Source organism: Sardina pilchardus, chromosome 9 (assembly GCF_963854185.1).
Source record: "Sardina pilchardus chromosome 9, fSarPil1.1, whole genome shotgun sequence".
NCBI lineage: Eukaryota > Metazoa > Chordata > Actinopteri > Clupeiformes > Clupeidae > Sardina > Sardina pilchardus.
The window spans coordinates 12,621,808-12,649,580 of record NC_085002.1 but is presented as its reverse complement, the minus strand read 5'-3'; the positions used below and the strand labels follow the sequence as shown (position 1 = coordinate 12,649,580).

Here is a 27,773-nt window from a genome sequence, read left to right as displayed (position 1 = left end):
AATACTGTGCTTGCCCCATAAGTATGTGATTGCAAGTCAGAGGGATACAGAGAGACAGAGAGCTCTCTTATCCTTTATATTAAGTTCACCCAGCAAAGTGTCTTTGCAAGGCTGATGTGCATGGACTTTTTGGGTTGAAGTACAAAAACTGAGGCGGATCTTTTATTCATGTAATTGCAAGATTATGATTGCATACACGTTTATTAATGAAACAAGATGACTGATCGGTGCTCTCTCTCATTCACTCAAGGTATACCTACAGCCTGTTCTCACAGCTTTTTGAATAACATTAGCATTCATGAAAATTGTAGCCCATTTATCAAGTTGACAAAAGACTCATACAAACACATTTGATAAAGGCTTGTATAATTGAGGCATGTAGAATATTCAAATTCTTCAGGTCTCATTTTGTTTACCGACTATCAGTCAGTACAAATTGTACTCAAGATGTTCTAATCAACAAGTTATTGGTAAAAATGTGTTTAATCTAAACCTGTCCACTGGTGAGACAGAGATTGGGGCCACTGGCGGTCAATGACACCTTTCTATCTTCTTCTATACATGAAGGGAGACATCTGGGCCTGTTGGGGTCTTATCATTGTTTACAAATGTATGTGTAACATTCTACTAAAGACTGAGGACGGTGCTGATGACCGACAAAAACACAGCAGGTAACTAGAGTTCAGCAGGGAGCCATAGGATAGCATAAACATTCAGTGGGATGGGTCAGAGTCCCATAGTCCCTGTTCTGGAAAACCCTCAACATGACGGCTACTGTATTTTCTGCCTGTGTATACTGTACTGGCTGTGCCAGGCACAGTCTCCCTTCGGCTCTCTGCCAAGACACAAAGGAAGATAGCAAATAGATATTCCTATCATGAAGGGAGTAAAATCATAAAGGACAGCCCAAAGAGTGCTTTATCAACAGCCCCATGCTTTCTATAATAAAAGGGATTACCGTCAAATCATTTTACAATGTTAAAATCGGCTCCTATTGGCTTAGGTCAGACTGACCTTATGCCAAAAATGCATAGAAAGCTGGATAGGTCAGTCCTTGAAGGCTTTGAGATAGTGTAGGCCTACTGGTCTATGCAGATGAGGAGTCACTCAGTATCACAGGTAGGCATGGCGAGGGGGAGTGTCAATGAACCTCAATCACCTTCCGTGCATTGATAAGCTGCTCTTTCAATAGAGCTTCAGAGAGTCTTCCCGGAGTCATATACTTTAGATATGTTGAATACTGTGTTTGCCCCATAGGCATGTGATTGCAAGTCAGAGACCGACAGAGATTGGGGCCACTAGCAGTCAACAACACCTTTCTATCTTTCTTCTATACGTTATCTGGTGAAGGGAGACATCGGGCCTGTTGGGGTCTTATCATTGTTTACAAATGTATGTGTAACATTCTACCAAAGACTGAGGACGGTGCTGATGACCGACAAAAGCACGGCAGGTAACTAGAGTTCAGCAGGGAGCCATAGGATAGCATAAACATTCAGTGGGATGGGTCAGAGTCCCATAGTCCCTGTACTGGAAAACCCTCAACATGACGGCTACTGTATTTTCTGCCTGTGTATACTGTACTGGCTGTGCCAGGCACAGTCTCCCTTCGGCTCTCTGCCAAGACACAAAGGAAGATAGCAAATAGATATTCCTATCATGAAGGGAGTAAAATCATAAATGACAGCCCAAAGAGTGCTTTATCAACAGCCCCATGCTTTCTATAATAAAAGGGATTACCGTCAAATCATTTTACAATGTTAAAATCGGTTCGATTGGCTTCTGCAGGTCAGACTGACCTTATGCCGAAAATGCATAGAAAGCTGGATAGGTCGGTCCTTGAAGGCTTTGAGATAGTGTACTGGTCTATGCAGATGAGGAGTCACTCGGTATCACAGGCAGGCATGGCGAGGGGGAGTGTCAATGAACCTCAATCACCCTCGGTGCATTGATAAGCTGCTCTTTCAATAGAGCTTCAGAGAGTCTTCCTGGAATCATATACTTTAGATATGTTGAATACTGTGCTTGCCCCATAGGCATGTGATTGCAAGTCAGAGACAGACAGAGATTGGGGGCACTGGCGGTCAACGACATCTTTCTTCTATACGTTATCTGGTGAAGGGAGACATCGGGCCAGTTGAGGTCTTATCATTGTTTACAAATGTATGTGTAACATTCTACTAATGACTGAGGACGGTGCTGATGACCGACAAAAGCACGGCAGGTAACTAGAGTTCAGCAGAGAGCCATAGGATAGCATAAACATTCAGTGGGATGGGTCAGAGTCCCATAGTCCCTGTTCTGGAATCCCCTCCACACGCTGCTATCTAGCCTGGATCCGCCTGTCAACGGCCTTCCGCTCAATTTTGTTTGGCTTCAGTAGCAAGAGGAGCATAGCAGAGTGTATATAGTCAAGAATGTGGTTTGTGAGGCTAACTATCCACTGCTATCCTCTCAATTACACCCTTGGCATTTCCAGTCATGGGAGTCAATATAGAGGCTTTTATTTCCTCTTTTGAACAGGTTCATAAATTCATATTAACTAACACAGTTGGGGATTTTCTCCTTAATTAATAGTGATTACAAATGCAGTGAAGTGCAATATGATGAACTGGGAAGGGAATTGATGAAGGGAATTAAAGAGAAGCATACCGAAAGTATTGTGCAGGTCTCTCTGCTAGATGGCTTTTTCTCTCCAAAGACACGGCTGATGGAGAATTAGGAGTTATGAGTTCTTAGACACTGTGTTTTGATGTGGAATAATTGAATAGCTCAGCATGTAATATTTGACTTTGATCAACTTCGTGAAGGTGAGGCAAGACTCTGTGTAGGCTATAGCCTATGTGCTAGCTGGACAGAAGAGAGTCGTCTGTCTCCCAGGGGGATGATGTAAGGCAAAGAATAAGTGCAGGATGGTCTGCTCGCAGACATGGCATTTGATGTGTGGACAACTGCTGTGAATTGCTTTCTGTGCATGGATTCTGCAGTGACCATATACTGTATATCCTTCATTATCTGACCTTCAGTGGACACCTCCAGGGACCTGGTGCAGGCCATGGCGACCACTGACACAAGCAGCAATCTGCACCATCGCAACACCTCAACATCCCAGAGAGACCACCACACAGAAAACGGAGTTTCAACACCTGGTGGTGAGTTTACTCTGATGGTCTTTCTGTTTTCACAGCATCAGCACAAGACATTTTTTTCTCAGGACATTTTTCTGCTGCGCTATTTTAAGTGTAATAGAGCAATATTCTGGTCAAAATCCCCCTCTCACAGTTTGAATGCAATTTCATTTACAAATGATTATGTCACCCAGGTCTTTTATGTAGTCATAAAATGCCACCAAATGTGAAATTAAATTGGTGGATTCGTGACATGAATTGGGATTGTTAATGCCATTTCAAATGGCTGGCATAAGATCAGTGTTGTCATGCCAAACTAATGTTCCTCATGATAAAAAAGACTATACAACAGTCAAAATCACTTGTGACATCACTTGTAATCATTCTGGCTGGCAGGAGCTGTGTTGGCAGATAGATAGTGGTGCTGACTATTTCATGATGTAATTTCACAGTGGCAGAAAAGCCACTTGGGCTCTTGACTTTCAATGAACCCATGAACCAATCAAACAAAATATGGTCCTTTTTCTTACTTTTCCAATTGTAATTGTAATTAGACCTATCATACCCACCTAGATGTTGGAGGTCTACATAATAAATATATATATACATTTCAAAGGAACTCTTCCATTGAATAAGGACTGCTCATGTCCAATCCTTGTGTAACGTTACATGTACATATTTTGAATCTTTAGCCCATGTAAGACTGTGGCAAACTGTGGCATAATCTAATCATTGTATTGTTTCGGTCACTAGTGAAACCTGATGAGGTCCAGCTGGAGGATTTAAGACTCTGGAGGAAGCATGTTGAGGTACATAAAGAGTTTTTTCTTCTTTTTTTCGCCTACAGTGAGAATTCCCCAGCGGATCCACCAGATCAAGCTGCTATCCGCTCCTTGGGCTGCTGCTATCCAGGCAGTGACCAGCTTGGGATGTGTTTACTGCCCCCATTAATCCCTGATTGATTTTCTCCAGATTAAAGCAGTTTAGAACATTGTAAAGCAGCTCTGTCACCAGCTTGACCACCTTGGTTTAACCCTTCAGCAGGGGAGTTTTGAACAGTCTAGCAAAGGATTCTGTTCCGCAACAACGTAAGGTTCTAAGGTTCCATGTTGAATTTAATGAACGCAGATATTCTTTAGAATGTTCCATTCTAACATTTCCATTACACTGGTGTGACGCTACCAGTTTAAGGGTTAAGGAGCTGGACCAAAGCTGGATTGTTATACAGTATGTGTTATTGGCACACAGCCCTGTAGAACTGACCACTCCTCTTGTATGTTACATGCATGTTGTTGTTGTTGTTGTTGACACTGTTGCCTTGTCCATCTATAGCAAGTGAAGGCAGGCGTTCTCGAGGAGGTTCAGGATCAAATCAGTGGCCTGCTGGACAGGGCCATCAAAGAGTCTGTGGACTCCTTCTCTAAGCACACCAACTCGTCTCTGGACAGGAAAGAGCCGAAGAATGCTTCCCGGTGAGGACAGCACATGATAGCCCGACTGCTGATAGACGACTAGCCATTTAGCCCATCTTACTGAATGATGATGATGATGATGTGGTCATTGTAAAGTAAAGTAGACACTTATTCACCGCAGATTACACAAGCCAGGGGATGGAAAAGTGTTCATCGCCAGACAATCCTTACTAGAGTAAGTGCTTTGCCATGTCAAACAAGTAAAACACATCTTTTGCATCAAAAAAGGTCTCATTCTTCTACCACTTTGCTGTTGTCTACTTTTTTCAGTGAGCTCTTTGAGATCAGTCACATCAGGACCATCTACCACATGTTCATTGCTGCCCTGTTCCTTTTCATAATCAGCACTATAGCTGTGGACTACATCGACCAGGGCAGGTAAGAAAGAGTTTGCGAATCTGTGTGTGTGTGTGTGTGTGTGTGTTGTACAGTGTTGTGCATGTGTGTGGGAGTACGCCTAGAGAACAAGCTGAGTGTGACTGTTGCACACCAGACAGTAGCTCAGAGAGACCATTGACCTGTCTATTCTTTATCATTCAGTACACCTGTATCTGCAGGCTGGGACTGACTCCCCGCTTGTCGATTTTAATCACTCAGCTTTGCCTTTAGAGGAAACAGAGCAGCAATAGGTTCTGTCAGTCACAGGGAGATGATCAGGAGACAGCTTTCCCAGGCTTGGGTAGTGAAAAGAGATGGTCTGAATTAAGATGAGCTCTTAAGGTCTAAACAGACAGATTTTCTGGTAGATTGGATGGTTTAAAAGGTGAATACAGGGAATCAGGCGCCATCTAACCTTGATTGGATTTGATCTAATTTATTAAATAATTAACTAAATGAGCATCTCAAGCAGGCATTCAATCTCTTGTGAACACAAAAAATCGTTTTGAAATCATTAAACTATCATGAGCGTCATTGCTCATATTTACAGTAGTCTATATTAGATCTGTGTGTCATTTTTCACCTCTTATTGTAAATGTGTTTCCCCTGTAGACTGGTCCCTGAGTTCACCTCTTATTGTAAACGTGTGTCTCCCCTGTAGACTGGTCCCTGAGTTCACCTCTTATTGTAAACGTGTGTCTCCCCTGTAGACTGGTCCCTGAGTTCACCTCTTCTTGTAAACGTGTGTCTCCCCTGTAGACTGGTCCCTGAGTTCACCTCTTCTTGTAAACGTGTGTCTCCCCTGTAGACTGGTCCCTGAGTTCACCTCTTCTTGTAAACGTGTGTCTCCCCTGTAGACTGGTCCCTGAGTTCACCTCTTATTGTAAACGTGTGTCTCCCCTGTAGACTGGTCCCTGAGTTCACCTCTTATTGTAAACGTGTGTCTCCCCTGTAGAATGGTCCCTGAGTTCGACCTCTTCTTCTATGCCTTCGGGCAGCTGTCGCTGGTGGCGTGGTCCTGGCTCCTCATGTTCAGCTACACGCTGCTGGGGCCCTACGTCGCGCTGAGCGTGTGGGGAGAGCTGTACCACAGCAGTGGCTGGAGGGTGACGGTGTCCGTGGCGGCGGGCCTGCTGCTGGGAGCGGCGGAGACCGCACTGCTGGGAGTGTTCCCCATCTACGTGATCCTGCACTACCAGCTCCCTCCAGCCTCGCGATTCATCCTCGCCGTCGAGCAGGTACAGCAGGAACACCTCTCAGATACAGTATCATCAAGCTGGCTCATTAACCATGTAAATAAACATACATAAACACACGCACACACACACATATGTGTATCACATGTGTGTGTTTATGTGTATGTGTGCGTTTGTGTGTGTGTGTGTGTGTGTGTGCGTGTGTGTGTGTGTGCGTGTGTGTGTGTGTGTGTGTGTGTGTGTGTGTGTGTGTGTGTGTGTGCGTGGGTGTGTGTTTGTGTGTGTTTGTGTGTCAGGGAGTGTGCGTGTGTGTGTTTATTTACATGGTCGATGAGTTCGGTCGGTTGGTTGATATATGAAACCTGGAACAGCTCATTTACAAGCCAATAAAGCCTCAATATAGTCAATGAGTGACTAATCAGGCCATATCACTGCAGTACATGCTGCACCTAACTAAGTAATTTTCAGTCAGTGCCAACTCAATGTCCCCTGGGTAGCTGTTAAAAGTGCTCCTCCTGTGCTAATTCAAGGTCCCAAATGTACACAGTAGGAATCAAAGTCCTTCAGATTCCTTTAAATATTTTAATATTGATCGCAATTTTCCCCAAAACCATAGCAATACCCATTAATGTGAATTAAGGGGCCCATCATTTAGAAACAAATGACCTTCGTCTCTCCTTAATCTGATGGTATGTCATTGCCAAGCTTACAATCATTTCTGAAACTATGCACAAATGTGCTATACAGATCCCCTACAATTCTCTGAAAGATGAAGGCTTTGTGCTTAATGGTGATACTTCGGAGTCTCTCGAGTCCTAGTGCCAAGCAAAAACACACAGTGTTCTGAAAAGCCTAGATAACAGCGGGATGCCTGATTGCAACAGAAATATCTCTTATGTGATGTAATGTAATGGGATGGGAAAGATAAGGGGAATGCAGGGCAGATAGAGAACTCGTCATTTCAGAGCTCCAAATGTCTTGAACAGACTAGAAGTGGATGAGACACTTAAAAAAAAAATATGTACATTAAGCACAGCCATCAATCGTTTGGACACCCATTTCAAAGGCAATTTCACGGGTGCACGTGTTAGGCAGATTTTTCGACTAGATTTCATCTGCGGGTAGATGCCAGCTTCTCTCTTCCTGTTCCATCTCTGCCCCTGGTTAATTTGAGACAGTCAGATCAAAGCGAGCTCTCTGTTTGACCCCAAAGCAGGTAGGCTATCTGGTGTGTTTGTGAAAATGTGCGCTGCTGCTGACAGGGTGAATCTCTCTCCGCTCTCCTCAGATCAGATTCTTTATGAAAAGCTACTCTTTCATCCGCGAGACCGTTCCCGCTGTCATCCTGGACGAGCCCAAGGAAGGTAATTCTGCTCCACCAATAACAACATGCCCCCGTGACAGACGCATTACTTAAACATTTAACTGCTACAGATCAGGCAGCATCACTGCTGATTGTTTCAAAGCATCCTCCAAAACAGCACACTATTTATACCAAAAGAACAAGTATATTAATCAACCCTTAGGTTAAAAGCATTTAAAAGGTTTATGATTTTCATGTGTTCTTTTTGAAGGATGTCCTCCAAAAACACCCACACTGTCCAGCTACCTTTACTTCCTATTTGCTCCCACTCTGATATTCCGGGAGTCTTACCCCAGGTGAGCCATTTACAGCTGAATGCTATCAGACAATACTGAACCACCATTACATTAAATAATGATTTACAGTGATCTTTTCTGCATGTCTACTATAATATGTGTGATGAGTAATATGTGTATAATAGAGTGTTAATCCACTGTTCTCATTCCAGAAACCCCTACATTAGGTGGAACTACATTGGATTAAATTTGTTAAAGGTAATTCATTGTGAAATCATCTTTGTTGTGGCATACACTGTAGTCATAGACAAAGTTGAAGCAAATTAACAGTGAATAGCTTTTTGCTGTCATTTTGTCATTGATGTTTGTGATTATGCAAACTAATACTCTGTTACTCTCATACAAATCGCAATCTCTGGAAATGGCTGCAGCAAATAATGGAAGAACAGAAATTAGCTGGCACATCAGGAAGCTTAGTTTTAAACTGTAATCACATGCCCTCCAATGGTGTAAGTGGCTTACTGCAGCTGTATTGCTCTCAAAACCTGTGTACAACCTCAGAGACCAACTAAGGCCACTGGCCTCTTGTCAAATATAGTCACAGACAACTGCCACTTCACTTGAGAAAGATAATATTTTGTGAAATCTACTTTCCACCAGGAAACGTATAGAATTCTATGTAAGCTTGGACAACATCAGCATGTTTCCATCAATCTGACATTGTGCAGCAGCAGCACTGATAGGTAGTGCATAGACAGAACAAAAATAAGCTAGAGGGATTTTGCATCGATAAAACTCCATGTTGGTCATCCTTTTGCAAGACACCTACAGTACATTATGCATAGCCTACCTACTAAATTACAAACAATTGCTCTCCCTCACTCCTCTCTGTCTTTCTCTCCATAGATAATGAGCAGTATATTCTATTTGAACTTCATCCTTGTCCGGCTGTGCATTCCTGTGTTTACAAATGAGGACAACAGACCCTTCACCACAAGGACACTGGTGCTCACCATGTTTCATGCATCATTTCCAGGTATGGTGGTCCCTTTTGTAGACTGTCTATCCAGCCATGCAGTTGTTGTGTTTGTGTTGTGAAGTTGTGTTTGTGTTTATGTTTCGATTTAAATCTATTAGCAGACAATTTGTGCAAAAAAACATAACCTACATTATATTTTAACCAAGGACTAAACTAAACACGGCAGCGAGTTGTTGTTTGTGCTGCTACCACTTTGTTTTTTGTTGTTTTTTTTCTTCTTCAAATTTCGGAACCTGTGCTGCCTACAGACACTGTTTTTGTGTGTACTCACGGAATGGGCAGCTAGCGGTTGTGAGGAGATATTTGCTGAATGTGACAACATTTTTCATGGGCTTGTAAAATCCCTGATTGCATCTTTAATGCTAGCCTCCAATCATCACATTAGTCACTGGAACATACCCTCTACCTAATCAGAGGTCATAACACAATATGTTTCATTAACCGGTTTTCCTCTCCGACGGGTATGTGAGAATATCCATTTGTGGACTGGTCAATAGATTTATCAATCTATGTGAAATTTTCTCCCCTGGTAGCCTGCTGTGCTTAACAGTAGGCCTGTATCTTTACCCCCCCCCCCCCCCCCCCACACACACACACACACACACACACACACACACACACACACTGGCTCTGTGAAACCGGACTGTGTGCTGTTAGATAACACAGAAGGTTAAACAGGGTTTATGGTGCATTCTTTATAACCCTCTGAGCACTGGGTTATGTTTACATTCTCCTGAACTGATCTGGAAGGTGATAGTGTTTGGTGTGGCACATACTTGTTCTTGCCTGCTAGTTGCCTTGCTTTCAGTGAGACCTAAAGGATCTTGGGTTTTTTGTTTTGTTTTTGAGGACTGCATTGAACTTGGCCCAGACAAAGCACGAACCCAAAACACAACTTAATTTAGTCAGTGTTATTGTGATGGACTTTCATATACCCTGTACATTGAAGCTTGCCAAAAAATCAGATTCAGAGTAAAGGCAAAAGTCCTACCATGTACTTGGTCGAGTGGTGCCAATTAGAATAGGCTGATTTAGTGAATGGTTGGAACAGGCTACCAAAGCTACACTGGTTCAGCTCCATAGCTCCGTGTGTCATTACTGCTACAGTAACTGGTACCTGTGCCACAGGTATACTGATGTTTCTCCTCGGCTTCTATGCCTTCCTCCACTGCTGGCTCAACACCTTCGCAGAGCTGATGCGATTCGCTGACAGAATGTTCTATCAGGTAAATTTTTTTTTATGACACCACTCTCTTAACATCATGACAGTTGTGACTTTGCAAGTAATTGTCTCTACATAGGTTATGTGCCACAACAACGTCTCTTAATATAGTATGTGGAAACAAATATACTGTATTGGCCTTCTACATTTCCTCAAAAGTATGTTAGAGTGTTCTGAAACAGGGAAGTTTGTCGTCTATTGTTAGGACTGGTGGAATTCAACTTCATTTGCTAACTTCTATCGCACCTGGAACATCGTGGTGCATGACTGGTTGTACTACTATGGCTACAGAGACTTCCTCATGGTGAGTATCTTCTCTTCGGCTGCTGATCAAATCAATATTATTTTAAAATAACACTTCCACAGAGCCATACTCGGTTCCCTTTAGTCCTCTCTTTTCTTTGCTCTGAGCCCAGCTGCAATACTCTGCCTTAAGCCATTAGGTTCATCGTGAAGAGCAAACTCTTCCGCTACTAAAGATGTTGACCTTTGACCACTTTTTTTTTTTTATCCTCCCCAGCTGTCCAAGAGAAAGTTCCGGTCTGCAGGCATGTTGGGAGTGTTTGTCGTCTCTGGCCTGGTGCATGAGTATGCCCTGACGATGTTATTCGGTTTCTTCTACCCAGTCATGCTCTGCACATTCGCAGGGTTTGGAAGTAAGAGCTACAGTACACCCATGACATGCATCACAACAACAATTTAATGTAATAATAGGAACGAAATGCGAGTGTAAGCCTTAACGTGCCTTTTTGTGTTTCTACTCTTTAGTGATGTTCAATTTTGCCATCAATGACAAACGCAAGAGTCACTTCTGGAACATCGTTATGTGGACGTGTCTAATGTTAGGCCAAGGGGTTCACGTGTGTTTGTACAGTCAGGAGTGGTATGCCCTCATCCACTGTCCCCGTACTGGGGTAAGTTCTCCGACACATGACCAGCACCGCCACACACAACGCAAGCCAATAGAAAACAGGCGCATTCAAATGGCACGCAAGGAAAGAAGCACAGATTCAAGCTCTTGGAAGCATCTACATCAGTATCTGTATCAGCCGTAACTCTAGAGCTTGTAGAGACACACACACACACACACACACACACACACACACACACACACACACACACACACACACACACACACACACACACACACACACACACACACACACACACACACACACACACACACACACACACACACACACACACACACACACACACACACACACACACACACACACACACACACACACACACACACACACCATTTTCCACAAGAAGTTGAACCTTTAACATGTGAGCACACTCAGCGCAGCATTTAAGTAACAGTGCGATGCTGAACTGCGACCAGATTACATTTCTGCTCTATAAGCACAAATGCCCCAGTTGTAGTCCTTAGGATGAAGTGGCAGATGGCCGAGGATGTGCTTACAGTGCCTGGCTCTGAAAAAAAAAAATTCACCCGCAAAAAAAAAAAATGAAACGCTGCCAAATGTATTTTCATCTAAAAATAGCATACAATTTCACAAGCTAAAACAATAATCAATTACACCATAGAAGAAACAATGACTTTTTTTTTATGGCTTTATATAGATGTGATTTAACTTAGCACTAAGATGTGCTAAGTGGTTTGAGTGTGTCTTGCTTGTCATTTAAAAAAGATATCTTTCTTTACGCAGACTAGCTTCTGGGAACTAGTGACACCAAGATCCTGGTTTTGTGACTACTAGTAAATCCAAGTGAGGATCCTCTGATGAAGAAAAAAGCTTCAACCAAAGAGGGTTATCAATCAATCCATAACCAAGGATCCTTGCTTCAATGAGCCAAACACATTCTTTTTTTCACCTGCCTTAACTGTATATATTTAAACACAATGTCTTATTTGGATCTTTGAGTAAAGGATCATTCTTTAATACTTCATGTGTCCGGTTGTTAAGTCTGACCTCACGGGTCCAACAGCTTTTTCTTCAAAAACATTTACTAGAGCAACCAGACAGTTTTTGCAACTTGTAAACCTTTGTAAATATCACCTCCGTTTTAGTCAAAGTAAAACAAAATCACTTAACTTTAACAGAGAAATTACTGTAGCTGTGCTGCCAGATGATGCAATCAATGGGTAGGTGATACAACAAGTGAGTACTAGGATGACAATTTTCTTCAAGGCTTACTTTTTTCTGAATAGCAGGGGGAAAAAAAGTTTATTTTACTGTAAATGAAGAAAAACAAGTGGCTCTGAAAGCCGTTGGACCCGGAAATATATTTATCCCATTATTGCATCATCACTTAATAACCGAATTATTACATTGTACATAGTCTGTGTGGAGATGTTTATTATTATGTTTGTATTCTTCATGTGCACACATTTGATCATATCAATAAAGCAGTAAATAGAACAATAACATGTGCTCATACTTTTTAAGGTAGTGAATAATGAAGTGAGTTCAACTGGTCAAAGTAATGTGTATACAAAAGCTATCATGTGCAAATGCTATTTATTTCTTTGTCGTCAGCAGAGAATCGCCTCTAGATTTCAAAAGCTGTCCTAGTGCTCCATTCATTCTGTGAGAACAGACACAAAGCATTAGCATTCAAAATAACGTCATGCTGTCACACTACTTTGATGTTAATTATTTTTAGGTATGGGATAAATGCCTAAACTAAAAATGTCTCTCAAACTGTATTTACATAGGATAATCCTAAACTGTTAGATTAAATGGTAGAGATTCTTGACATTGTCATGCTTTCTAAGCAAAGAATTAATCTGTTTTAATCCTACTTTTCTCTGTTTTTTTAATGTGTTCACTGTTTTCACTGTGAGAAAACATCATATACACAGATTGTACATAATTCTGGCATTATTCCTTATCTACACAGTGCCACCATGTGCATTGCCCACAGTGCTTTACTTCAAACTGCTTTACACTCTTCCAAACATTTACGTCAAAATGCAGCACAACATGTTACATGCAATCATGATATGGGTCCTCTCAATATCTACATGTACATGCATAGTTGCAGATCCAGGCTATACCTCTGACATGTCAAAACTTGAACTCAAAATTAACCACAAAGCAGTTCTGCTTAGGGCACCGAAATAGCCAGCAGCAGCACTGCATCTACATAGGTACATAAGTATTTTGATGTTAATTTAAACCATGGCATGTAAATCACCATTTATATTGGGCCATTAACCTTGTCTTAAAATGTCAGCTATATTCTTTGAAAAATGATATGTATAATTTTCTATAACACGTGTGTTACTGTGACAACACACAAGAGGTCTGTCATGGAGGAAATGTTTCTATTACCTGTCTTGCAGAGTTCGCCGAGCTTTCCTTCTCTCATGGTTCACGTCCATCTCAAGCAAACGAGGAAGAGTTGGCATGGGCAGAGGTAGCGCTGCAGGCTGTTTGGTTGTAAGCCATATGCTGTTGTTGGTGTGCTGCACCTCCCATAACCGCTCATAGCTGGCGTGGTCTGACCCTGGTGTGTCCCTTTCACTGGTGCGGTCACTGTGAGCATCAAAGACTCATTCTGTGTCATATTCACCAGGCAATACTCCAGTTATAACATAACATGGGGTGGTGGTAGTGTAGTGGTTAAGGAGCTGGGCTAGCATGCAGTAGCTTGAAAAGTTGTGGGTTCAATTCCCAGCTTCCACCGACAAGACACAGCAAGACACTTAAGCATAACCACTCAGCCAGCCAATATTCCCAGGTTGCACTGGGAGCATTGTAGCCTGGCCCCAAGGAAATAGATGTTTGCCAATGGAGCAAGGCCAGACTTTCTGCGAAGGAGCATTGGCTAGGAGCATTGGCCCATTGTCTAATATAATACAAATGTAAAAGCCAATGGGCTTTGCGCCGTTAAAAACAATAGAGTCCTAAACTTTGGCATCACTTGATGCACCGCAGACGCCAACAGTGGGCATTGGCCTCAAGTCGCTTTGGATAAAAAGCGTCTCCTAAAGGATCAAATGTAAATGTAAATAATATTCAGCCCTGTAGCCATGTAGCATCATAGTGAATTAATGGTAGCATATGTAAGAAGCATTACCATGAAACAGGAACCCACACCCAAGGTAAAGTGGCTACATCATCAATGTGTGGTGACTGTGAGCGCTGGAGTTAGTACCTTTCGCTGGTTGTCAGGTGGCGATCATACAGTGCGGGCAGTAGAGAGGAGAGGAGTGGGGACAGTGCAGGTGGTTGAGGGTTCGAGTGGTGACTGCGTTGACAACGGGAGGGATTGAGCGACCACTGCAGTTTTTTCGGCACTATTGTCAGAATCGGGTACGGCAAACAGTCCTGAACTGAGCAACAATAGGGTGCTGCCAGATGTATGCCAAAATCCAGTTTCAGCTGTGGAATTAGAATGAGGAAAATGTCTCTACTATAATAATAATAATAATAATAATAATAATAATAATAATAATAATAATAATAATAATAATTAATTACATAATAATAATAATAATAGTTGAATTATTAATTTTTACCTGGTTGAACAAGCACATCATTCGTGTCATGCAGCTTTTGCGAATTTGATCAACTGAGGCCTGCTTGGTATAACCACTGTCAGATACTTTTGTTTGGAGCTTTTCCAGTTTTTGCAGGTAGAAGTAACACTTTCTTACAGTATGACCATCGTTCAGGCTGCGAGCTTCAAGCAATCTGCCATTTAAAATCTTGCTATCATCACAATAAAAGTCATGAATTAGGCCAACGATTTTAAATCCAGTCCAACATCCTCCTTAAGAGATTTTAAAATAATTTAGAATTTTATATAAAAACTGATCAAATAAAACTTAATCGTTGGAATGTACTGTATAAAATGTACTTGGAATAAAAATGTACTGTATTGTCAAAAGTAAAATTGTAAAATGTTTCATAATAAAAAAAGATCACTGGATTAAAAAATGTACTTGTATCTCACCAGACTTGTTGGAGTCTTGCATGTCTCATGAACCTCTGCATGATGCAGCAGAGGCGATTCTCGATGCTGACCTGTGTCTGCATGATGACGTCCCTGACCAGATGGTAAAGCCTTGGGGTGATGGTTCTCTTCAGCAAGGCCTGGTCCAGTAGCTTTTCATTAACCCGCTGAGACTCCACATCGATGACGTACACGGGTCTTCTCAGTTGCGACTGTAATAAGCCCTGGGCCTGCTCCGAGATCTGCTCTGCATATCGATCCGTGTGGTCCACGGGACTGACCGACTCTGCGTCTCCGATGGGGTCAGGGCTCTGTGGCTCAGGGTTAAAAGAGGACTCGATGCGTGGAACCAGCTTTGCCGGAACCACTTTCTTGATAAGTGTCTCAACTCTTTGAGGTTTCTCAACAACCACATGTTCCTCTTCCTCCACAATCTCTTGGATGACTTTCTCCTCCACTGTTTCCTCTACTACCTTGGGTTCAGCTGGCTTCTTTGGAGTTTTTTGAGGAGAAGGGAGATGGATGTTTGCTGGCTCCTGTTTATCGACCATTCGCTTGTGCATCGTCCACAAGCTCTCAAGGGTAAGGCGCAATTTACAGGCTTGCTGTTTTTCAATGTTATTGATGGTCTTAAACATGCCCATGAGTTGACCCAAGGTAGCACGACGTTTCTGGTCAAAAACCTTACCGTGTTTGTCTTGTAGTGAAAACAGGCTGTCCAAAGATGCCCCAGCATTTTTGATGGACTTGTTATGCTTCTTCATCTCTTTACTCAAATCTTTCAACATATCACTGGGATTTGATCCTGGATCATCCCATAGCTCAGATTCGAGCAGAGACGTTTCCTGAAAGGGCAGTTCCATGATTTCTTCTGTACATCTCCCGCGGATGTGCGACATTATATCATTGAAGCAGTCGTGCATGGAGCACTGCAAAAACTTATAGAGCTTCAGTACTTTTTCAGGTTTGGTCATCTCTGTTTCTTTGCCCAGTTCCTTGTTATCATCAAACATCATGGAGTTCTCAAGGATTCCAAACACAGTTTGCCGAAACTCCCCAAGCAGGTGAGTACTCTTTTTCTCGATCTGTTCTACAACGCTCTCGGCCTTCTCCTCCGTGGTGTCACTCTCAGTGATCTCAGCCAAGTGATGTTGCTTTTGGCCTTTTTGCCGAGAGGGTCTGGGTACATTGTTCGTAGGGACTGCATTTGGTTCAGCATTAGCGACGGGCTTTGAGTCTTGCACGTTTTGGTACACTACTGACTCAGGCGAGACCGCACCTTTTTGGTGTGACTGCTCTTGGATATTTTTTAAATGGAACAGAAGAGCCTGCCTCTCTTCCCTCAGGTCTGCTATTTTGTCTCCTAGGGCTTTTACTTTGTCTTTTTCCATATACAGCTGAGTGCTTAGCTGTGACATTTTGCTGCTGCTGTTCTTTCTGTTATAACGCTCTTTCCCCATGGTGAACTCCTTGCTTCTCTCCTGGAAGGCCTGGTTTATGTTCTGCAAGCCCGTCTGGACAAAGTGAAAGGCTATACACAGGGCTTTATTGCCAGACATGGACTTCTGCATGTCCCCCAATATGAACGAGAGCTCCGAGGCACATTTAGTGGCAAAGCTGGCGTCTTCCAAAATGGCCTCGACAGTGGGAGGCTGTAGCTCCTGGATGCGACTGACGGCCTTTGCATCAACTTTGGTCTCTCGCCACCAGTGCCACACACTTCCTTTATGTATTGCTTTGAAAACACAGTTTGAAAGTTTCATGTTTTTATCCAAACAGCATTGCCTTGGTCTATAGCTAAAAGTAAGTATCATTCTGTATTCCTTGAATTTCCCATTGGGTGTCAGTAAAATATCTATCTATCTATTCATTCATTCATATAATTGAATAATGTAATTTTTCATGTTTCCATGTCATTGCATTGTTATTTATAATATATAGGTCGCTATTTACATGAATAATTAAACCCCCTACCAGTCTCCTCTTTCTTTGTCTTCCTCTTATTCGTGCTATATACGGATTTCCAAAGGCTGTGCAAACGGTTGATGCCACAATCCAGATCAAACATAAACTTGCTCAGTTTGCTCTCCATGAAATGTATGGATTCCGATGAAGCAATCCCGTCTAATTCTCTTTCATGGTCAAAATGTTCAAAAGATTCCTCTGTTTAGGGCAAGGGAAAGCACCACTTAACCAAACGTGTCAAAAGAAAACAGAAGACAGTCACAGAAGACAACCACAAAAAATAAAGAAAAAGTTAACACTCACTGGTGAAAGACAACCAGTCCAGCAGTTCTCCCAGTTCCGCCTCTCTCTGTACTGCTGAATCCAGAAATACTCGGATCCGGTCCAGTTGTTCCGACCTCCATCGTCTTTCCTCCAATCCCGCCAAGAATGTTGGTAAATCTTCCTCACCATCTTCTTCTTCTTGGGCACGGGGCGGACCAGGGGTGGACATCACGGTATCCTACCTCACCGCGGAACACGGCCTGTCTCTGAACTTCAACAGGGGAACACAACAGTTGTTGATGCGCTTCGATTAGGCTAGTTACGAAAGTCAGTGGCAATAGTCTAAATGACTGATTATTGTTATGTAGTCTAGAAATATGCCACATTTAGCCGAACGTCGAGAACAATTTCATTCAACATTTGGCTAATAGCCTACGACAATGGTCGACATCACCACTTACCTTTCCTGTAACTCTCTCGCTCTTTCAATATTTTGGACAATGAAAATGGTATGATCTTGGGTCTTGGGTCTAATTATTACGTAGCATGATGCAGGACTGATGCACGTCATTTCGAAATGCTGTGTAGGCCACTCTGAAGGCTAGACATATTCTCCCATTTTTACGCGCAAAACATTTGCTTTATCACATAATTAAATAATTCAATCAAATCAGGCTACACGTTTGCTCGATTCGTGAGTTTAAACTCTCTGTTGAGAATGCGTCCGATGCCCCAACCTACCCAGGCAGTAGGGGCTATAATAGGCCTATTATTAACCACTCCGATAATAAACAGGATATTGCCATGATGGGCTGAAAATTACATTGGATATGAGAGTCATTCTGGGCTTTTTTTTTTTTTCACAATACACAGCACATATCAACTGGAACTCTTCCAAGACTAATTAGACATAAAGCACCTTGATTGCACATTGAGTAATACATAACTTTGAATAATCTAACAACACCGTTGCACATTTTAGTCTGGAATGGTTTATTATTTAATTGTGTGGCAGCATCATCAAAGCACCATCACACACACACACACACACACACAATAAATTGTGAACATCTGTGAAAAATTAGAACTTTTTGTAAGCGGCATTTCAAATGTACATAGTCACAAAGCAGTGCAAGATATAATAACTAAAACAGCACAACCCTCAGTCATAAGACCATAAGACATATGCAGAACACACTCGAGTACAAAACGAGAAACATCAATTCTCACACAAGGGGAGTGCATTTGTACGGAACCTTAGGTTCTGTACTGAACTAGTGGTTTTACTCACAATGACTGTAAATTAGGGGCAAAAACAGACATGAAATCTGTTCCTTCAAAGAACTCACAACCCAAATAGTGCAATAAGGTATCAGATTGATGAGAGAGAGAGAGAGAAAGAGAAACAGTCAGCTCAGTTAGAACTGACAGTCTGACTGACAAACAGCACATACAGTGGGGGGATGGTGTGCAGACACTATAAACACAAGGATTAAAACCCAGCCAGCATGAATTCACTTTGGCTCACCCGGGGTCCTCATTCAGGACTGTGGTCACGTGTATGGGTTGGGGGGGGGGGGGGGGGGGTTGGGGGGGGGGTGTTGAGCAACGCTGGGTAAATCAGCTTTCAGCACCACAGCTCTGTAACTAAGTGGTTTCTCAGAGATGCCCTGTACCCCGTTTTTCCTTTTTCCCTCTTTTTCTATACTAGTGCATTGCCTACATTAACAATGAATGGTTAGAGGCGGGGCAGGAAAAAGGCTCGACCCACACTGTCGACCCAGGAAGAAGGGATGGAGTGGGCAGGGGGGGCCAATTGCATTCTGATCGCCATGGCATTGACTCAGTGCCATCAAATAGATTGCACTGCGAGTTAGCACTCTGGGATTTGGGAGAGGCTCAGCGATGCTCGTCGCTCGAGTGCACAAGGGTCTGGGACTTCAGCTGGCTTATTGCTTCCCGTGAGAAGAGCAATAACCAACAATGCAATGCGACTGAAAAAAAAACAAAAAAAAAGCAGGGGGAAAAAAAGACAGACCATATTCCACTGTGAGGGAAAACAACACTGAATGACAAAGGACAAGGCAGCGGCATTTATGAGCTTTTCAAAACTATGCTTCAAAGTAGACTACGGTTAACAAAAAAATATATATATCTTTGGAAGTCATCAAAAATGAACATCTACATGTGAAACAGGTACACGTGAAAATTCTCCCTGAACACTAATCTATATTGATTAACTAACTGCAACACCTAGAAAGAAAAAGATGCTTTAACTCGAACATGACTCCCATTTTGGTCGTGTAAGTGCTTGGGTAAAACAGGCAGTGACTGGCATGCCGGCATACATGTCAGAGCAGTAACAGCATATCAAGGAGGTATCCGCAACTTGACATTTTACCATGTGAGCACAAAAGAGTACGGTTATAAATGTTGTAAACGTCAAACAGTACACGATGGTACTCTGCTTATAACAATAATATTTATAATAACCACATTTGTATATAAAACAAAGAGACATGCTCACCAAGACAGATGGTGGCGACGCCAAGAATGCTCTCTAGTCTCCAATGTTTTACAAAGGTGCTCAAGCCAGCAGGCCCCAGCTGCATTTACAGTACTACAACTGGGTCTGTTCCCACATCCTGCTCTTAACACACCGTACCATCCCTGCACTGGTGAATAAACAAACACGTTTCTAGTAACTGTAGGTGCCTTTGGTTCCATAGCTCCTATAGATGTTAGGAGGGGCCCCTATGGATATAAGGGGAGGCCCCTATAGATGTTAGGAGGGGCCCCTATGGATACTAGGAGAGGCCCCTATAGATGTTAGGAGGGGCCACTAAGAATGTTAGAGGCCGCATTTGTCCATTTTACTCAGCACAAATTCCAATACAGGGAAGCATTCATAAAGACCATGAAGACCAGTGCATACATCCTCAAAATGACACTACTTTTTATGTCGATTCATTTTCTTTATACATATATAATGTAACTGGGGGGGAAAGGGGACTTAAAACTTGATATGATGGTGCATTTGCACTGCTCTGTGAGGGACTGACGAAGTTAAACATGACTTTTTGTTATCTGCTTTGTTTCAAAAAGCATCAGGTTATTAGACTAATTTTATCAGCATCTGTATAGCGTTGACAATCTGGGCAGTCCACAATTCTTCGCAACAAGAGTCAAAAACAGGAAGGAGTCTGTGTGCACTCCCACACAACACCCTTATATCATTGTCCCAACCACAGCTTCTCTGTCCGTAGTCGAGTTCCTTAGAGGGTCAGTGAATATATTACCCGTTCATGCATGGAGAGGGAAGTCCACTTCACATTTCAAAACATGTACAAACCTGAAGCAGTGCAGGTGAAATGTGTTTTGAGGTCTTTTGGGTTATGTTTGTTGGGTCGTGCAATAATCTTCAAAGGGTCACCTTTTAGAGCTCTTTTTTTTCTTTTCACTGTCTTGAAAATTGGCCCATATTTTGGTGAATCCAAAATCCCATTGCGTATTTCCACATCCATAGCTTACAAATATGCGTTATCTAAGCAAGAACAAATAAGCTTTCCGACGCCATCAGGTGCTTAATCAGCAGCCAGGACATCGATATGCCAACACCTACTTCTGTGAGCGTTGCCTTGCCAACCTCCTCATGAAACAACAGGTCACTGTGGCAATAATAACAACACCCACAAACAAGGCTGACGACACTCCAATCACGAGGGGAATAAGGAGAAGATCCATGACTGGAAGGAGAGAAGCAGAGAAGAGAAGAAAACAAATTACATCCATTCGATATAGAGACAGCACAGTTTTGAGGTCTTACTAAGAGGCAAACACTGTATCTGTATTAGATACTATAGTTAAAAAGCTACAACTAAACGAATAGCAGTCTAAGTCTTACCTCTGGCATACAGGTAGACCCGGACCGTAGTCGATTCAGCTCTGGCTCCAGTGTTGTACCACGCTCCGTTGGGGTCCTGTCCCCACACCGCCACCTGGCACAGGTAGTGCCCCTGGTCCTCCACCCTGGCGGCGTGGATCCTCAGACGGTAGCAGTCGGGGGCCAAGCGGTCCACGCTCAGCTCGCTCCCGTTGCCGTAGATGCGGGACAGGCCGTCGTAGGTCAGCAGTGCCAGGACGCGGCCGGGGTCGTCCGCCAGGGGCTTCTCGCCCAGGCCCTCGGGAGACTGCGGCTTGGACAGCCACTGGATCTCCACCTGGGAGGGGCCCGTGGTGGTCACGGAGACGTTGCAGAGCACGGCCACGGTGTTCCCTCGCCGCAGCAGCGGCCCGCGAGGCACCACAGCCACCGCTGCCACACTCACGTCTGGGATAGACACAGAGTGAGAGAGACAGAGAGAAAGAAAGAGACAGAGAGAGAAGAGATAGGGGTATTAGATTGCATTCATATCCACTCAGCAGACTAAAGCAATTGGTGCAAGATTTATGAACTCAGATCAGATGAACTTAATCAGGTTTCACAATTAGCAAGGTCTTTTGCCATTGCCGTGTGCTGCTAGTCTGTTTAAAATCCATCCCTTTCTTTCTGTACCTTTAGTCTTAACGTTGACCGTCACTCCCTCAGACCTCTGGGTGACGGTGGCCGGGGCGGAGGGTCCCGGGTTCAGCTTTCCGGCGTAGACGCTCACGGCGCAGCGGTACAGCCCGGCGTCGGAGGGGTACGCCGCAAAGCGCCGGAGCGTGTACTTCCCCTCCGCCTCCTTCTCCATGGACGCGGCGCCCTGGCGGGTGGAGTCGTCGCCCCAGGTGACCACGCCGTCCGGCCCGAGGCGGGCCACCTCCACCTCCACGCCGCCGCCCGCCCCCCGCCGCATCCACTGCACCAGGAGCGAGGAGCGCGCCCAGGAGCCGACGCCCGCCACCTGGCAGGTCAGGATGAGCGGGGAGCCCACCTGCAGGGTCACCTCGCTGCTGGGGCTGGAGGTCACCGTCAGGGAGTCCGCTGTAAAGTGACCCCGAGATATGAGGACACACAAAGAAAATAAGGCCAGAATAAGTTAAATCATAAGTGGATCATTCTGGATTGTGGCACAATGCATATTAATCTGCATAATACGCTACATGCAGGAAAGGCTCTCTGTACGCTCGTTTCCGGTGGAGCCAGGTGTGTTTGAGCCTGCCGCTATTGGTAATGCAATTAGTGTCTACACGGACCCGGTTGGATGCTGCACCTGGGAATCAGCACGTTACGACAAAGAAAGATTTATACGTGTTGAAATTGTTATTATTAGTTAACAAGATATTCCGTGTCAGAGTGGAAGATTTAACGAGCATAATATAACAGAAGATGCCGTTACAAAAGTTTAATTTCCACCGGAAATAAATGAGTGAACAGGAAGAGCCTTTTGTGCACCTAGGCTATTCCAATAATTAGTCATATACTAGCTTTAACAGATACCGTAGTAAAAGAAAATAGAATAGCTTGTGATAAACAAAGAACACTATAAACTTATGAATGAACTGCATGAAACATGCATGTTTTAAAAAGTGACACACTTGTTTAGCGTAAACTAGAGCACACTGTATAATACAGTGTCTATGCACTGTGCATACTTTTAGCAGAGTAGCAAGAGAATTTAAGAGCATGTCACTGAATATAGGCTGTCACCACAAAATCGCACAATGGAGAAGCATGGGGCCATTGTGTGTGGTGACACACAGCCCACACTAGTCTGTCAGGGGAGACATTTAGAGAAGCAACGCACAGGCTGTCTAATGAGATTAACAATACAGGCTCTGAGGCCCTATATTAAGCTCTAACTTCAGCTGCTCCCATTGTTCTGCGAGCTGAGTGGTGCTGCCATTAGAGTGAGTGCACCAGACAGCACTGAGTACACACATGGGGCAGGCGCAGGCTGCACTAAAGGCATAGACTTGTGTCCTGTGAGTGAACCAGATAGCGACGACGCATACCGCCCACACAGGGCCACTTGATGGCCATTCAGGGCCAGGGAGGGGTCTGTGCCCTCGTGGAGCTGAGCTGAGCTGAGCTAGCAAACAAACAAAAATGCCCCTGTTCCTCGTTTAAAAAAAAAAACACCAGGAAAAAGCGGCTAAATCTGTGCCGGCTGGAGAAATCCATGTTCTTTTCCAGAGCACGGAGAGAGAGAGAGAGAGAGAGATGGAAAAGTGCATTGAGCTAGGCTCATCATGATGTGCAAGCTGTGGGGACTGACCCAGAGGCTGGACGGTCAGGTTGCCCAGCTCCATGGTCCTCTGCGCGATTCTCTGCCACGTGCCGTCCGGGTCCCGGATCCACTGAGCCGCCTCGCAGAAGTACGACCCAGAGTCCTCCGGGGCCAGGGCGCCGATCTTCATCACGTACAGATCTCCGCTGCTGTCGCCGACCCTCTTCTCCAGCCCGATCTCGCCGGCCTGGTAGCGCTTGTCGTAGGAGCCGCCGCGGCCGGGCGTGACCGCCAGCCCGCGGTCCAGGGAGATGATCTCCCGCAGGGTGTGGCCCTGAGCCCCCGGGGGGCCCACGGCCGCCCCCGCCCCGCCCCGCACGCCGAAGGTGATGGCCAGGTGAGTGTGCTGCTGGGACACGGCGGAGGCCTTGCAGGTGAGCTGCAGTTCCGATCCCTCCGTCATCGGCTGGCCACTCAGAGTGCGGGGGTGACTGATCAGCAGGGTGTCCGGGATCACTGCCAGGGGAGAGGGCAGACAGGATTGGGAAAAGGGGTGGATAAATAACAGAGTACATATTAAAACACCACTTGGCAAAATCTATGATTACAGCTGCCACTGCATTGGAATGTAGGGCTGTGTGAGTAAACAAATGAAAACAAAAACAAACAACTCAGTGTTGTGATGTGTGTTGTGGTGTGTATGTGTTTACACGTTAGAAACAACATATTTCAGAAGTACAGTACAAAATAACCATGGCCTACAGTACAGCCATTCAGTTGTATGTATTTTCTAAAAGATGAGGTCATTGTTCTAAAGTGTATTTGAATGTCTCTACAGGATTTGCATAGAGAAATTGCCCCTACCTTTCACTACCACAGAAGCGCTGTAGTTGCCTTGGTAACGTGAGTCAGTGCTGGGCGTGTAGCACTCAAAGCGGCCCTGGTCATCTGGCCGCAGCCGCTGCACCACCAGCCTGGCTCTGTCACCCGAGTCCCTCTCTACCCGGATCTCCCCCGAGCGCACTCTGGGCAGGAAGGGGGCGTAGGGGAAGCCGGGGTCCTGCGTGGAGACCACCCCGATCTGGTGTCCTCCAGTGTCGGACCGGTACTGGAACCACTCGAAGTCTTGCGTGCGTGGGCCCTCGTAACCAGTCACGGCACAGGGAAGAGTCAGGGGGAACCCTGCCACTCGGTACAGTGGGCCATCAGGAACAATCACCTCGCGGCACAACGCATAGTGGATTACTGAAAGAGAGAGAGGGGAGGGGGGGGGGGGGCAGTGTGAAATGTATGTCATGTGTCAGGAACAGTACATACGGTATGAACAACACACCAGTCAATACCTGCCCTGATAACCGGGTTAATAAGAAGAGATCAATATAACAGCTCATCATGGAAAAGACCCAGACGTGAATACAGTGTCAGTGAGCATGTCGTCTAACATGCAGTCACACTTGTTAGAGAAATATGTTGGCACAAATTAGTTTTGATTTAGCTTTTACTAAAACAAATACTTGAATCGAAGGCAACATCTGAATATCTGGAATCGGCAAGACAAGAGTAGACATACACGTCAAATTGATCTAGATGCCAAACATGAAATCTGTGTCAAACTAAATTCACTCTGTAGCAGTTCACATGTGCACTTATTAATTTAGCAGACAACGATGTCCAAAGTGACTTACATATGTCAACTACATTATAAGGGATTACATTGGAAGTGGAGCAACTTGGGGTTAAGTGCCTTGCTTAAGTGCCTACAGTGGAAGCCAGGAATTGAACCCACAACTTTCTCGCCACTGCACACTAGTCCAGCTCTTTAACCACTACCACCGCCGCACTTCCAGTTGGGAGAATACTGTAAAATGTCATTTTAGACAAGATGAAATCCTATGGACCAAAGATCTTCCACAGGGAGTCCCAGACCCTCAGGGGCAGGGGTCTTCAGGGTTACTGCAGGGGGGCTCCCAAATTATTTGAGCCTGCTTTGATTTCTTACAACAGAAAAAGAATGACTAAAAAATCTTATAAAAACAAACTACCAGTCAAATGTTTGGACACACATAGTCATTTATGCATCTTTCTTTTTCATACAATGTAGGCCTTTACAACATAGAATAAAACTAAAAACTGTAAACGGAAACACACATGAGGTTGTGTAGTAAACAAAGCGACCAGAAAGTTCGGACCCTTTCAAGCTGTCCAAAAAGTGAAAAGTTTGATCTGGCCGCTTTTGTAACACTCCAAACACCTGCTTTTTTGTGGAATATTGGACTATTGTGTGTGTATTGATGAGAAAAATGAAAAACAAAATGTAGAAAACTTGAAAGGGTCTAACATTTGTCCTACAATGTAAGAATAGTCAGAAAAAGAAAGATCCATAAATGAGTAGGTGTATCCAGACTTTTGACTGTAGCGTATAAATCTGTCCGTTATTTTCTTGACCTCACTGTACTGTTTCAAATATGGCACCTGGCCTAAGCCCTCGGCTTGACCGCTGGGGTGTGTCAACAAAACTGTTGACTTAACGTCACATCACATGGGCAAAAACTGGTCTCAACACATTCATGAGAGCCTACATTATTCCCAATTTGGGAAGAATGGACAACTGACCTCACAATTTAGCCTATTCTGTACTGGATACATTTAGGGATGACAAACTTATATGTCATTGCAGCTGTTTTACTTGCCTCTAGATTTAAATAGGACATGATGTGACAGATAGCCTACATTGCCTGATGTGAGACCCAAAACTTCCCTTAAGGTGTTACTGTGGCTTGGAGAGAAATTCACTCCTGGCCAAATGACTAACCGAAACCGACATGACAAATGTAATCAGGTGCACTGTTCATCCTGCCCACAGCAGCCCGCAGCCATCAATCATCCACCTGACGGATACCACGACGCAATTAGGCAGGAGGTAACTGAGAGACACGCCTGTAATCTGGCTCATACTGACTGGCAATACTTGAAAAACTAGGTGAGGTTTCACTTCCTCCTGCCCTGCCACCTCTCTCCAAACTGGAATAGCCAGGCGAGAACACGGCTTCATGCGAACACACCCTCAGATAATGACATGGGAGTCTGGAACACAGCTTAAGCGGATCAAGCAATAATTAACGCGAGGCTTGGTCAGTAGTAGGCTAGTGAGAAAACACCAGCTCGTCCACGTATGTTAAAAATCCATGGGAGAAGTCCATGGTGCATCTTTGGAATCTTGAAGATGCTTGAAAAACGTGAGTCTATGAGTGGTAAAGAATACACCTCCAGTGTTTTTTATTATTATTATTTCAACTCTGGATAGCCATCGCTTAAAACCACACCACAGACAGCTGTTAATTCATTCACTCATTCATTCTGCATGCCCAATGGTTATCAAAAACATTTCAATACGGGGTCTGGTATTTAAATCTGTTACGCACCACTGAGACTCTAGCTTAAAGAACCGCCACCGTATCAATGAGAATTCTTCCAACTCTGTCTCATGGGTTTCCCCGGCTACAATGCATGCTCCACCATCGGCGGAGGAAATCATTAATCCCATCTAGAAGCTACAGGGATAACCTGACAGCATGTAGCTGTACTAAACGTCACAATGGGCATGAAGCGTGACAGATGGACGTGATTGAGTGTATTAAAACATTAACACTCACCCCACTGTAAACAGATGAATGCTATCCGCCACCGTGCCATTCCGCTACAAGCCCCGTTTGGTCAAAGAAGTGGTTGGTTGCCGATATCGCTAGCTAGTTGTTTTAGTGCTGTGGTTTAATGCATCGTGCATTTCCATCAACAATTCTTCCAAACATCCAAATGAAACCAAAAATGCATGATAAAGAGAAACCGGGACGTGGTTACAAGTTGCAATTTCTCATCGAATTCGTCTGAGGACGAACACCAGCAGGCTATATTCACCGATGATTTCCATAACGTGACTGAATTGAATATTTCAAAGCATTCCTGATTCCTGATCCAAATGAAAACAGAAACATTGTTTAGAAAATGTTTAGCCTCGTCTATTTAAATCATTTTAACATAACGTTATGATTTCACACTGCCTCCTATCCCCCGGCACGTTTCCACGGTGCAATCACGCTGTTCAACACAGACTCATTAGGGTACGGTGTTGAGATGGGAGGAGAGGGCGGTTGGTTCTTCCTCTCCCCCCAGCGGAGGGAGGGAGGCATTATTAGTAGTCGTGTCTGTTTGAAAACACCTTAAGTAGATCTGATTGGAGTAGAAGCTATCGCTTTTAAAAGTAGCCAATGAAAGATCAATGCGCTACAAAGCGCTGAGTACAACATCATCAATCTCCATAGTAGGCTATCTAGGCCAACCCCGCCTCCTTATATTTACTAGTTTACCCTGAAACGCCACCAGAAAAAGGCTTTTGTTTGCCTTATCATGTGAATGGGGGACATACAAA

General features: G+C 44.1%; 3 protein-coding genes across 3 annotated transcripts in view; 1 reads left to right on the top strand and 2 right to left on the bottom strand.

Moving 5' to 3' along the window:
- soat2 (sterol O-acyltransferase 2) overlaps positions 1-12,401 on the top strand; it is a 13,764-nt gene extending 1,363 nt beyond the window's left edge. Inside the window, exons 2-16 of the mRNA XM_062545826.1 lie at positions 3,027-3,152; positions 3,882-3,937; positions 4,461-4,600; positions 4,722-4,775; positions 4,871-4,978; positions 5,934-6,216; positions 7,463-7,538; positions 7,749-7,833; positions 7,986-8,031; positions 8,680-8,809; positions 9,941-10,038; positions 10,240-10,338; positions 10,555-10,690; positions 10,803-10,948; positions 11,711-12,401. Coding sequence (XP_062401810.1) covers positions 3,056-3,152; positions 3,882-3,937; positions 4,461-4,600; positions 4,722-4,775; positions 4,871-4,978; positions 5,934-6,216; positions 7,463-7,538; positions 7,749-7,833; positions 7,986-8,031; positions 8,680-8,809; positions 9,941-10,038; positions 10,240-10,338; positions 10,555-10,690; positions 10,803-10,948; positions 11,711-11,761 — 1,605 coding nt within the window. The 5' untranslated portion in view covers positions 3,027-3,055 and the 3' untranslated portion in view covers positions 11,762-12,401. The remainder of the gene's footprint in view (positions 1-3,026; positions 3,153-3,881; positions 3,938-4,460; positions 4,601-4,721; positions 4,776-4,870; positions 4,979-5,933; positions 6,217-7,462; positions 7,539-7,748; positions 7,834-7,985; positions 8,032-8,679; positions 8,810-9,940; positions 10,039-10,239; positions 10,339-10,554; positions 10,691-10,802; positions 10,949-11,710) is intronic.
- A 60-nt stretch (positions 12,402-12,461) lies between these two features.
- On the bottom strand, positions 12,462-17,689 carry LOC134092762 (uncharacterized). Its single transcript, XM_062545825.1, has 8 exons — positions 17,657-17,689; positions 17,235-17,466; positions 16,941-17,129; positions 14,967-16,701; positions 14,530-14,722; positions 14,166-14,392; positions 13,340-13,543; positions 12,462-12,590 (listed from the first exon to the last, which is right to left on the bottom strand). Exons 2-8 carry the CDS (start codon positions 17,422-17,424, stop codon positions 12,524-12,526), a joined length of 2,805 nt encoding a protein of 934 aa, XP_062401809.1. The 5' UTR covers positions 17,425-17,466; positions 17,657-17,689; the 3' UTR covers positions 12,462-12,523.
- Positions 17,690-18,177: 488 nt separating this feature from the next.
- Positions 18,178-27,480, bottom strand: igsf8 (immunoglobulin superfamily, member 8). Its single transcript, XM_062545824.1, has 6 exons — positions 27,001-27,480; positions 24,212-24,592; positions 23,396-23,863; positions 21,751-22,161; positions 21,100-21,525; positions 18,178-20,941 (listed from the first exon to the last, which is right to left on the bottom strand). Exons 1-6 carry the CDS (start codon positions 27,038-27,040, stop codon positions 20,814-20,816), a joined length of 1,854 nt encoding a protein of 617 aa, XP_062401808.1. The 5' UTR covers positions 27,041-27,480; the 3' UTR covers positions 18,178-20,813.
- Between the last annotated feature and the right edge of the window lie 293 nt (positions 27,481-27,773).